This window comes from Pangasianodon hypophthalmus, chromosome 21, assembly GCF_027358585.1.
Source record: "Pangasianodon hypophthalmus isolate fPanHyp1 chromosome 21, fPanHyp1.pri, whole genome shotgun sequence".
Classification (NCBI taxonomy): domain Eukaryota; kingdom Metazoa; phylum Chordata; class Actinopteri; order Siluriformes; family Pangasiidae; genus Pangasianodon; species Pangasianodon hypophthalmus.
In genome coordinates, this window is record NC_069730.1 from 19168816 (window position 1) to 19181095 (window position 12280).

General features: G+C 37.6%; 1 protein-coding gene across 1 annotated transcript; it reads right to left on the reverse strand.

The window, feature by feature from the left end:
- Positions 1-672: 672 nt before the first annotated feature.
- On the reverse strand, positions 673-12273 carry glmna (glomulin, FKBP associated protein a). Its single transcript, XM_034314837.2, has 20 exons — positions 12158-12273; positions 10610-10677; positions 10453-10526; positions 10221-10346; positions 8760-8873; positions 8449-8557; positions 7491-7740; positions 6694-6793; positions 6290-6471; positions 6119-6172; positions 6005-6035; positions 4909-4998; positions 4735-4776; positions 4205-4278; positions 3928-4012; positions 3495-3604; positions 2256-2319; positions 2028-2163; positions 1633-1709; positions 673-1299 (listed from the first exon to the last, which is right to left on the reverse strand). The coding sequence occupies exons 3-20, from the start codon at positions 10489-10491 to the stop codon at positions 1210-1212; spliced, it is 1773 nt and encodes a 590-aa protein (XP_034170728.2). The 5' UTR covers positions 10492-10526; positions 10610-10677; positions 12158-12273; the 3' UTR covers positions 673-1209.
- Between the last annotated feature and the right edge of the window lie 7 nt (positions 12274-12280).

The window sequence follows — 12280 nt, forward strand, 5'->3', positions numbered from 1 at the left end:
ACAGGATTCAGAATCATTTCAGTGTGATTCAGTAATAGTGCAGTAATGCTTTGACAGAATAATTTCTCATGAATTTCTCATTTCAATATGGTTCTGTATTGTGCAGGAATGTTTTGTCCTTTTCTCTAAATACTGGAGAGATACCAGATTAATGATTTCAGTGATGATGTGATAGGATATGATTCAGAATTGTTTCCATGTGATTCAGTATAGTTCCAAAATGTTTTGATCAAATAATTTCTCATGATTCGGTGACGATTCAGCACAATATGATTCAGTATCATTCAGGAAAGTTTTTAACTTTTCTCTAAATAATACTGGATACCAGATTAATGATTTAGTAACGATTCCAGAAAATACAACTTGAAATCGTTTCAATGGTAAAGTGTTCAGCGTAGTACAGGAATGATTCTCTGATGATTCAGTAGGATTCAGAATCGTTTCAATGTGATTCAGTATAGTGTAGTAATGTTTTCACTGAATCATTTCTCATGATTCAATACAATACGATTCAGAATCGTTTCAGTGTGATTCAGTATAGTGTAGTAATGTTTAGACTAAATAATTTCTCATGATTCAATACGATACGATTCAGAATCGTTTCAGTGTGATTCAGTATAGTGCAGTAACTATTTGCCAATTTGATTTGATAAAAATAAACTTGCGGTCAAGTTGGACAAAAAGGAAGCTTTATTCAATGTCTGGAAATGTCCATTTAGATATTTACAGGCAAACTTTCTGCTCAGAGAATACTCTTTAAAATATATTAGGCTCATTCAGCACAAAATCTCCCTGCATTGTTCGTTCAGAAGTGCGTTGGTTCAGGCACATGTCTATCGCCACCAATCTGCTGAATCTGTTGTCTTGGTTCACTTGCTTTCTGTCTGTAATTCATGTAAAATGTCACTTTCGTTGCCCAAATTATTCCTTTAACGCTGAATTTTTGCTCGTGATCCATGAAACAGAAACGACATCATGATTTCGTTGAGTAGCTCCTGAAGATGATTCACACAGTCAGTCACAGTGTGTTGTATATATCGTACAGCTACTACTACACGAGAACACGCGTCAGAGTACAGGGCCGTGTCCCGATCTGATGACGCTGATGAGTGTGTTTTCTCTCACTACACTGGTGTTCGGTTTATGACTGATGTTTGTTTTAAAGCTCCCGTACAGGAGACTACCGGCTCTGCGTATTGCAAGATTCGCCTACGTCTGTCCTTTCGCTTCGGCGATCTCCTCGATTCGGGCCAAGACGCTCTCGATCAAATCGAACATGTAGAGCGCCGACTGCAGCACCTGGAGAGGACAACGAGCGTGTTATACGATGTCGTAGATTAAATGTATGCACATGTAGAGACTGTGATGGTTCCCCAGAATCATCAAATTAGTTCCACTGGTTAAAATAACATGTGGTTACCTAATAGATCACATAGTTAGCTAGTTCCATCATGCTAAATATCTAGCTAGTTTTCTGATAGCTAGTATAACAAAAAATAACATTTAAGTGTTAAATAAATATTCTAAAAGCTGCCATTAAACTTAGCGGCATCACCGGCATCGTATTTCCTCTGTAAAATACACTGAATGAGGCTGCAGATTAAAAACATAGAGCATGAAGAAAATCAGGACCTGGAGCTGCATTTCCGGAGTCATGTTGGGTAACGTCTCGTTGCCGACGGTAACCATGCAGGCCGGCGCTTTAGAGTCTACAGAAATACACAAAAAACCAAGTCATGAATAAAATTTAATATTGGAGAACTGAAGACTCATGAGAAAAGAAGAGATTTGCAATTACAGTATGTGTTTGATCAAAAATGTAGCAGCCGTTTTTTTTCTTTTCTTTCTTTTAGTTGCGTGTATCTAGTTCAGGGTAACAGCGATGTTACAGTGTACAGTGTAACTTATACATGGGATGGAAGAGTACCGTATTTGCTCGAGTAGAACACCTACCGTAAATACCCTAAAATAACAGGAATTAACCCAAAAAAAGGTTTTTTATACTCAGGATAAGAGTCGTCTCTGACCTGCCGTGCTGTTCTTCTTCTTCTCCTTCATGTTCTTCAGCTCGGCCTCGTAATGCGCTCGGGACATGTTCAACCCCGTGCGCAGGGGCTTCAGGTAATTCTGCTCGATCATACACAGCTCAGTCCATATTCCTGTCTGAGGATCACACACACACATACACACACACCATGAGCATGCTGGGAAATGCAGCAGACTTCTGCAGATGAGAGATTTTGTTTATCTCCTACCTCATTGTGCCATTCTTTATCTCTGATCAGCAAATAACGCAGCAGGTTCAATGACTCCATAATCCTGCATTCACACACACACACACACACACACAAACGTACACTCCAAAGTTCAGATTCAACATAAAAACCTTCTTCGATTCTGAGACTCTTCAATATTCCCTCATTACCCCTGTGCTGCCCGAGTGGAGAACAAATAAACGGAAAATAAATCAGACACAATACCACTTTTTCTTTCCTGATATCAAAACTTCAAGTATCAGCTGATAGATAGATAGATAGATAGATAGATAGATAGATGTACTTTACTGATCTCTGAGGGGATATCGATACCCATATGATGTATATCTTGCTTTAATAAGCTTTGAATTTTTTTTAATGCGGGAAAAAAATACATACCTAAAAACACGACTTGCACAAAATCACAGCTTTCAAACAAAAATGCCTTCCACTGCAAATATAATAAAGTATAAATAACAAAAACAAATCTATAACAAAAAGAAAATCGATCCTAAAAAACGCAGATCAGTTCTCTTTATCCAGTGGATATAAAAAAGTCTACACACCCCTGTTAAAATGGCAGGTTTAAAAGTTGAGTGAAAAACAATCAGAAACATTTTAGGGAAAAATAAAACACTTAGAATCATATATCATACAGCCGTCAATGAAATTATTCTGATTAACCCCAAATAAAGACCAGCCGTTTCTGTAGGATTTTCTTCACATCTTGGTTTCATCCGACTTCTGAAGCCATCAGGAGAGGGGTATAAAAGAATTTCCAAAACATCAGATGTACCATGGAACACCGTGAAAGCCATCATCAACATCATCATGTGGAGAAACTGAAGCGTCACAGTGACATCACCATGAACAGGACGTCCCTCCGAAATGTACAAAAGGACAAGACAAAAACTTACCAGGGAGGCTGCCAAGAGACCACTTGTGTGTGTAGACCTTTTATATCCATTGTAATATAAATCTTTATTTTAAAATTCCAATCTTTTCCATTTGTTACAGAATTGAATCAAATTCATTCTTTTTTTCCCGGGTATCAGATCAGTGCCATGCCTCATTTTACTGTATTTTATATGCATTAATTTTTTTCCTGTCTTTGAATCTTTTTAATTTGTACTGAACTATGAGTTTATAAAATCAGACTTAAAATCAGTAATCAAGATAAAATAAAATTTTTTAAAAAAAGAAGAAAAAAGGGAATTATTTTTGGTATTGTTGTGTCACCTGTCTAAATTGTGTAGCAGGTCGGTTTCAGGTCCCTGAGGAAGACTCAGGACTTGATGCAGTAACGGCAGGAGATGTTTCCCCAGGAACCAGTCGTTCTCATGACCCGGCTACGGAGGAGAGAAACACACCATGTGAATGCTTAATAGGCGATTAATTACAATTCATTTCTCGTTCCAATGAAATCCAATCAATATCTATAACTTTAACTTTCTCTCTTCATGTTAATAATTAAGTCAGTAGCAAGCGAGTGCTTTTTAAAATATAAATTAGACAGACGAGATATCATATGAGAAAAGATGTATGCAAAATGCTTTCATCAAGTTTAACTAATTAATCATTTACAACACATTTCACATCAAGGCGGTGTGAGGGGGCGTGACAGTGGGCGGGACGCATGTCATTTGCATAACGGCCGTACGGGACGCTGTACCTTTAAGGCGAGGTCGATCTGGTTCTTGATGTTCTTGATGATGAATCCCTCCACTCCTGCGTGCTCACTGGTTTTCAGCATGCACCTGAAACACACCAACACGCCGGTATTCTTTACAAAAAAAAAAAAAATACTCAAAAAACTTTGATGACGCTATCCACACAATCTAACGTTAACGTTTTCTCTACATCATCGTACGTAGTTACGTTACATTTCCAAGAGGACTGTACGAAGGTTGTTTTTGGTGAATAAAGTTTGTTTTGAATGAAACACTCACCTGAAAAACTTGTATTTGGCCTCTGTGTTAAATTTGTCAATGCTCAGCTGGAAAACGGAGAGTCCTTTAGTCCTCTGTGAATACACACACACACACACACACACACACACACACACTTATTTCAGTTTCTAGCTTCCTCATAAGCCAGAAATTACAATGAGTTAACACTGGTAAGATTTTGGGTGAGACGTTTATTATTTATTAGTAACACTAGCCTCATCGTTTCGTTTGGTTACCATGGAAACATGCACTCATGACCCATATATGACAGTCCTATGAATATTTATAGCCCTCAAGAGACAGTCACACAATTTATTCATAACACACAACCTGTTATAAATGCATTATTAATGAACTGGCATTATGTAACGCGTGTGCAGTGAAGTGTAACAGGAGTAAAGCACTTCAGGACACGCTGTTACAGCGACTCTACCGTCATTACACCACCCTGTCGCTGATTACTTTCCTCTAACAGCACAACACACAGAGTTTTATTCCTTAGTTAATAAATAAAACAGTGCTTGTCTTACCACATTCTGAACCGGACACAGCGTCATCACCTTAATCAAGTTCTGAAAAAAAAACAAAAATATAACGTCACTATAAAATGAGCATTAATCACCAGGAGGTTGTGAGTTTTAATCTCAGCATGTTTTAAAACATCCCAATAAAAAGACAAGAAGGATGAAGTACCGCTGCTCTACCTGTGGAACATTTAAAAAAGATTTTAAATCCAGAAGGTCACAGGGCAGGCTGCTGTCCTCCACTCGCACCAGCGTCTTCTCATACAGCTCCTGTAAAGACGGAGCGAGAGAATTTACTCATCATCGACACACAGGAAGTGGACCAGAGTACAAACTAACGCTCAGGGACGATCAGTACTATCAGTAACGTGTTTCTCTCCCAGAGTGAACTCTAAAGCAGGAGACACAGCGAGCTTGTTTTAATGGTTTTCATGTGAATCAAAACCTTTTAAATTACTGCCATTTTAAACCTTAAATTCTGATAAGAAACTTGAACTTCTTTTGCCGTAGTAAATATTAGCATAGGGCACATACTGTATATACACATAATAATAATAATAATAATAATAATAATAATAATGTACAGTACAAGTGTGAGTTTAAAAAATACTAGCGCCAAATATAAATCTATATTATAATTATTATATTTCATTCTATAAAATGTTACAGTACAACAGAGAAAAAATGTTAAATAAATTAAACACAAAAAATACAAATAAAGAATTAACTAAAAATATGGAAAAAAGATTTTAAAAACGGACTTTATCTTGTTATTTCTTTATCTTTTTTTGTTTTATCTTTATCGTCTTACTTTTAATCTCTTATATTTTTTTTATCATTCTTATCTTTTTTATCTTTATTATCTTATTCTTTGTTTATTTTTCTTGTTTATTTATAATTTATTTATCTTTATCTTATTTGCATCTTTCTTATCATATTTTTTATCTTTATTATCTTTTGTTTATCGAATTTTTGCATCTTATTTTACTTGTTCTTCTTTAATTTCCCTTTCATTGTTATTATTTTTAGTTTCTTTTAATTTTTTTAATCCAATCACGTTTCTGTGAGCTATTTTCTTAGCCCCGTCCACACACAAAGAATACCCAAATTCAGCTTTTGTAATGAAACACGACATGGCTCGCTTGGTGGAGGAAATAAAGTCGATGTGAAGGATTATGGGTAATTTGTCAAGCCGAGTCACAACGCTGGACAGAAAAAGTTATTATAGTCAGAAAAATATGGTACAGTGTGGATTTGAGTTGTGTTCTGTTCCTACCAGTCCCTTCTGTAGCCGGGATTCTTCAGTTCTGTAAAAAGGAAACACAATCAAGCGTCAGGATGAGAAGAAATGAAAATAAATAAATAAATAAATACCTAAAGAGATGCTTACCTGCTGAGTAAGAGCTCTACATACTCCATGTTGCACTGTAGGACAAAAACTGGGCTGAAGAAATAAAATAATAAAAGATGCAAGTGATGAAAAAGTCATGCATCGTTTAACCTCTGGAACATTGCTGTTGTTGTTGTTGTTGTTGTTGTTGTTGTTGTTGATGGTTTGTACCTGAGCACAGCGGGGAACATGTCCATGGCGATGTGGTGCACGAACAGTAAATGTGCCAGGCTCGCCAGAGACTCCTTCGGATATCGGACTTCCTCCTCCAGGAATCCGGGAACGTCGCGCTTCCGCAAAAGATTGTGGGACAACAAATCCGGGAGTGACTCGCCGATACTACACAGAGTGACCTACAGAGAGAGAGAGAGAGAGAGAGAAAATGATTTAGGTTGCTTTTTATAATTTTGAATATTGAAATGCATCAGTAACATTAATTCAGTTAATTAACGTTTAACTGAAAAGCTACACGGTCAAGAAGGAAAAAATGTATTATTGTTATGATCATCATTATTTTCAATAACACCTGACACTACAGAACTGATCTGAGCACAAACAGCAATCGGTTTTCTTACCAGGATGTTGGTGGCGAAGTCTCTGAGAGGAGACGCCTCGAACGTGTCTGGATCCTTCAGCTGGACGTCGAGCAGAGGCTCGCTCAAACTCTTCATACAGCTGCAACGACAGCAAGAGCAGGCCTGTTAGCGTAGCACAAATCTTCCCTTTCGAAAACATGCATTTTTAAGATTATAGTATGATCAGGAACAAGCAAAGTAGATTCAGTAGTTGCTAGAATTTGTTTCAAATTTTTTCCTAACATCATAAAAAAAATTAAAGGTGCAGTTTGTGATTTTTCAGGGTGTTTCTAGACTTGTTTTTTCACATCATTTTAAAGATACTGTACAAAACATGTTACTGATCATTTTTGCATGCGGTGATTCTCATTAGTTTCTTCATTTCGAGATTATTTTTTTAAACCCGTGTCATCACAGACATTTAAAGATACTTTAGAAAACCTGTGAGTCAAAATTTTTTCCATGCAGTGGTTCTCATTAGTTTCTTAATTTCAGGCGTGAGTTTACATTTTTCTGGCCCTGAAATAAGTCCCGCCCCCAGTGTGGTTTATAATTGTTTTTAGATCATCACATCAATTTTAAAACACCTTAGAAAGCCTGAGAGTTACAATTTTTCCATGCAGTGGTTCTCATTAGTTTTCTATATAATGAGTGCTTCTCATATTTTCTGGCCCTGAAATAAGCCCCGCCCCCGGCTGGAACAAACCCAACTCAGGATACGAGGTTTCAGCAGAGGAGGCTTGGTCATGCTAGTGTTTGGGACACAGTGCTGTTCTACTCCAGGGTTAAAAACTTACAATTTCAGGATCTCCACCCGGAGCTCGTCGTCCCTGGAGATGGTGCGACGTTCCTTAATGTTCTCCTTGATCTCCTCCACAAAGGGCTGGATGAAGTGTGACAGAACCGTGCAGCAGCGACACAAACCGAACACGTCGTCCTCCTCCTGCTCTCGGCTCTGAGGAACAGGAAGTTTGGTCACCTGACTGAGCACGGTGGAGAGAGCCATGCCCAGAGTCGAGGACTTCTTCTTCCCCAGCTTCAGCAGCACTGCAGAGAAAAAGAAAGAGAGAAAGGAAGTCAAGGCTTCTGAGTGGCGCAACAGAAGAGCGTTCGCCCTGACGTCAGGTATGCAGAAGAGGGCGGATAGCACTTTCCTCCGAGTGTGTTACGCAAACATGCAGTCGGCTTCACGTGTCACAGCGGAAGCACGTGTTAGCCTTCACCCTTTCCCCAAATGGTAGCTGTGGTACGACAGCGGAGAGCGGGCTGGTGGGTGGGAACAGAAAGGTGACCGAAAGAATGAAAGAAAGACAGTTCGATAGATTTTTTACAAAAAAAAAAAAAAAAAAAAAAGAGCCCAATAAAAGTCGGAAAGAAAGAAAGAAAGAAAGAAACAAAGAGATCAAGAAAGAAAAAAGAGAAAGAAAAGACAGACCCAAAATAAAAAAGAAAGGAAAAAAGAAAGTCAGAAAGAAAGAGAGAGAAGGTAAAGAAAGAAAAAAATAAAAGAAAGTATTATAATAATAATAATTATGATTAGTATTGTTGTTGTTGTTATTGTTATTTATATGTTCATGTCTTTTCACACGTTTAATACTCTCACTCCTCTAAAGTGTTTTTTTCTAGCTCCCTTCACTTTCTTCTCAACAGACTGCATAAATTATTTTTCCACATGTGAACAAAATCCTGATCACAGGAATATCAGGAATACCAGGAATTAGAGGAATAGTGAAGTCCAGTGGGAATGTTCCTCACCTGTCTGTAACGGCGTGAGCAGCAGAGCGATCGTTTCAGCCACAGCATCAGGATCAGCTTCCTCCACCTGCTCCAGCAGACCTACCACCAGCTCTTTAGGACTGCACACCTGCAACCACACAGAAATCCACCTCACATCACGTCTCCATCACATCTCCATCACGTCACCGTCACGTCCCCGTCACGTCACATCACTATACCCCACCGTCACGTCCCCATCACATCTCCATCACGTCACCGTCCCGTCATCGCCACGTCATCATCATGTCATCATCACAATTTATCAGCTGGTTTGAGGTGAAATCACACACCTGCAGTAGGTGAGAGAAGATGGCCTGACAGTGATGCAGGTTCTTCTCTTCCTTTTTTAGTAGAACTTTGACTAATGGCTCCAGAAGATTCCAGCCCATACAGCGCACGATATTCTGTAATATAAATTAAATAATAAATAAATAAATAAATAAAAAGGTGACATTCCTGATTCTGTTATGTTAATGTGTTATGTAAGAGCAGTGATATGAGAGCAGCGATATGAGAGCAGCGATATGAGAGCAGCGATATGAGTGCAGCGATACGAGAGCAGTGATACGAGAGCAGCGATATTAGAGCAGCGATATTAGTGCAGCGATACGAGAGCAGTGATATTAGTGCAGTGATATGAGAGCAGCGATATTAGAGCAGCGATACGAGAGCAGCGATATTAGTGCAGCGATATGAGAGCAGCGATATGAGAGCAGCGATATGAGAGAAGCGATATGAGAGCAGCGATATGAGAGCAGCGATATGAGAGCAGCGATATGAGAGTAGCGATATTAGAGCAGCGATATGAGAGCAGCGATATGAGAGCAGCGATATGAGAGCAGCGATATTAGAGTAGCGATATTAGAGCAGCGATATGAGAGCAGCGATATGAGAGCAGCGATATGAGTGCAGCGATATGAGTGCAGCGATATGAGTGCAGTGATATGAGAGCAGTGATATGAGAGCAGTGATATGAGAGCAGTGATATGAGTGCAGTGATATGAGAGCAGTGATATGAGAGCAGTGATATGAGTGCAGTGATATTAGTGCAGCGATATGAGAGCAGCGATATGAGAGCAGCGATATGAGTGCAGCGATATGAGTGCAGTGATATGAGTGCAGTGATACTGGAGCAGTGATATGAGAGCAGTGATATGAGAGCAGTGATATGAGAGCAGTGATATGAGAGCAGTGATATTAGTGCAGCGATATTAGTGCAGCGATACTGGAGCAGTGATATGAGAGCAGTGATATGAGTGCAGTGATATGAGTGCAGTGATACTGGAGCAGTGATATGAGAGCAGTGATATGAGAGCAGTGATATGAGAGCAGTGATATGAGTGCAGTGATATGAGAGCAGTGATATGAGAGCAGTGATATGAGAGCAGTGATATGAGTGCAGTGATATTAGTGCAGCGATATGAGAGCAGCGATATGAGAGCAGCGATATGAGTGCAGTGATATGAGTGCAGTGATACTGGAGCAGTGATATGAGAGCAGTGATATGAGAGCAGTGATATGAGAGCAGTGATATGAGTGCAGTGATATTAGTGCAGCGATATTAGTGCAGCGATACTGGAGCAGTGATATGAGAGCAGTGATATGAGTGCAGTGATATGAGTGCAGTGATACTGGAGCAGTGATATGAGAGCAGTGATATGAGAGCAGTGATACGAGAGCAGTGATACGAGAGCAGCGATACGAGAGCATTAATATCTGTGAGTCACGTGTCATGCTGTGTCACAGCTCACTTTATTCCTCTCGTCGATGATGACACTCAGGACGTGAGCGCTGTGACCCTGCTCGATGCAGCTCTTCCCCGCCACATGGAACAGGTCGAAGTCAGCCGGAGAGAAGTTCTCATCCTGAACGAGTTGCTGCAGAGAGAACGAGCGGATCAGCAGAAGAGAAACGAGGGAAATGAAATGAAAGAACGAACAAATGAATGAATAAATGAATGAAGTTGAACTTGCGTGATCTTACACATCTCTGTACGACGTCACTGAACTGCTCCATCGCCATCTTACTGCATTTCTGTCGTCTCTAACAAAGATGACCTGCACGGAGACGAGAATAACGCTTTATACTCTGTGTGTGTGTGTGTGTGTGTGTGTGTGTGTGTGTGTTAAACACAGCTCACCTGCAGTGCCTTTCATTTTCAGTCTTCTTATCAGGTTTACAGACACAGCATCACTTTCCTGATCAGTTCTGAAATGATAATGATAATAATTTGTCTTTTACTTGTAGTATTGATGATACGATTAAATAATATCGACATCATGATGAATTATAAACACACTTTTCTGACGGATCACACGTCACCTGGATTTTTATATCACTCCCCAACCTGCATTGTTACTCACTATAAATATATATAATTAGCAAAAAACATTCACACTCATAACATTCATAATGTTTACTTTTTGTCTCCTTTTCATGTGATATAACTTTAATTCATTTTTGTGAACAATAAATAAACATTTTTGTCAGCTTTGAAAGTGTATCACTGCTGTTTTACATTATTACAGTTATATTACAACAGTAGTAGTAAAATGATTTTGTTACATTAATCTAATATTTTTTTCATTTTTTAAAATGTATTTATTATAAATAATAACCATAATAGTAAAATATTAATAAAATATCAATAATTTATTATTTTTCTGTTTTATTGTTTGCCCTTTTCATTAATGTAATAAACAGTTAACTGTATTTTTTACTGTTATTTTTATTCAACAGTAGTATTAAAATGATTTTCTAAAATAAATATTTATTTTAGTTATCTTTTTTTTTTAACTTATTTTATTTAGCTCTGTAATTTTCAATTTAAAAAATTTTATTACTTTTTTAAATATTTTATTTAGTTACAATTATTATAGGAAAAAAAACATTTAAGAACAGGCAAGGACACAGCAACAAGAAACTATTTTTTAAATTAGGTATTAAATATTACACAAATATAAAGATTTCACAAATAAATAAAATACTACACAAATAAAAAGTCCCATTTTTGTAGTTATTTTTTAAATGTGTGATTACCGTTCTGCTTCATAAACTTACCTAAAAATATCTTAATATATGGTGATATTTCTAACATCATCCAAACAGACTGCAAGCAAAAAATCATTCATGTTATAAATTATATTAATAATATTATTATTATCATTATTATTATTATTGTAGTATTAGTAGTAGTAAGGAATCAGTGATATTATTTTTTTGTCATTTATTTTATTTTTAGTGAATTTTAAATTGGCTAATGTTATATATTTTCAGTCTGTTTAATCTTTTGATTATTTGAAGTTTTCTGCTTGCTTTGTAATTCACTTTAAGGTTCTTTATTCTATATAAAGAGCTATACAGCTAAATAAACCTACAGTTATTATAGAAACAGGTGAAGATATTAATAAAAACACAAGGAGGTAGAACTCTAAAGAGCTTCTGCACACTGTTTTGTGCAATGTGAGCTTTTTAGAAGCAGAAATAAACTGAAGAGAAAAGGTTTTACAGACAGTTGAGCTGATCAGAATGTGAATGTGGATTTCAGCCTCCTGCTTAGCCAGCTAGCATAGAAGCAAACTGATTACTTGTCTGATGCACAGGAAACGAATAAATATCTCCGAAAATGATTTAACCAAAAACATAACAAGATCATAACTATATAAATAAAACAAAAATAAGAACTTACTTTAACCCAGAACTCCTATAAAAGCCTAAATATTGTTATGGTCGTTATGAGCACCAGCATCGACTAGCCGCACACCTCTGTTCAAAGTGACGCAGCGCGACTTTTTGTCCCTTCGCGCTTGCT

What these genes read in the sequence shown, in the direction of transcription:
- glmna (XM_034314837.2), bottom strand. Translation starts at nt 10,491, where the DNA reads ATGGCGATGGAGCAGTTCAGTGACGTCGTACAGAGATGT. An exon ending in CGGGTGGAGATCCTGAAATT is followed by an intron (nt 6,794 to 7,490) that starts GTAAGTTTTTAA and finishes CTGTCGTTGCAG; the next exon opens with CTGTATGAAGAGTTTGAGCG. An exon ending in GCCAAATACAAGTTTTTCAG is followed by an intron (nt 4,013 to 4,204) that starts GTGAGTGTTTCA and finishes GGTGTGTTTCAG; the next exon opens with GTGCATGCTGAAAACCAGTG.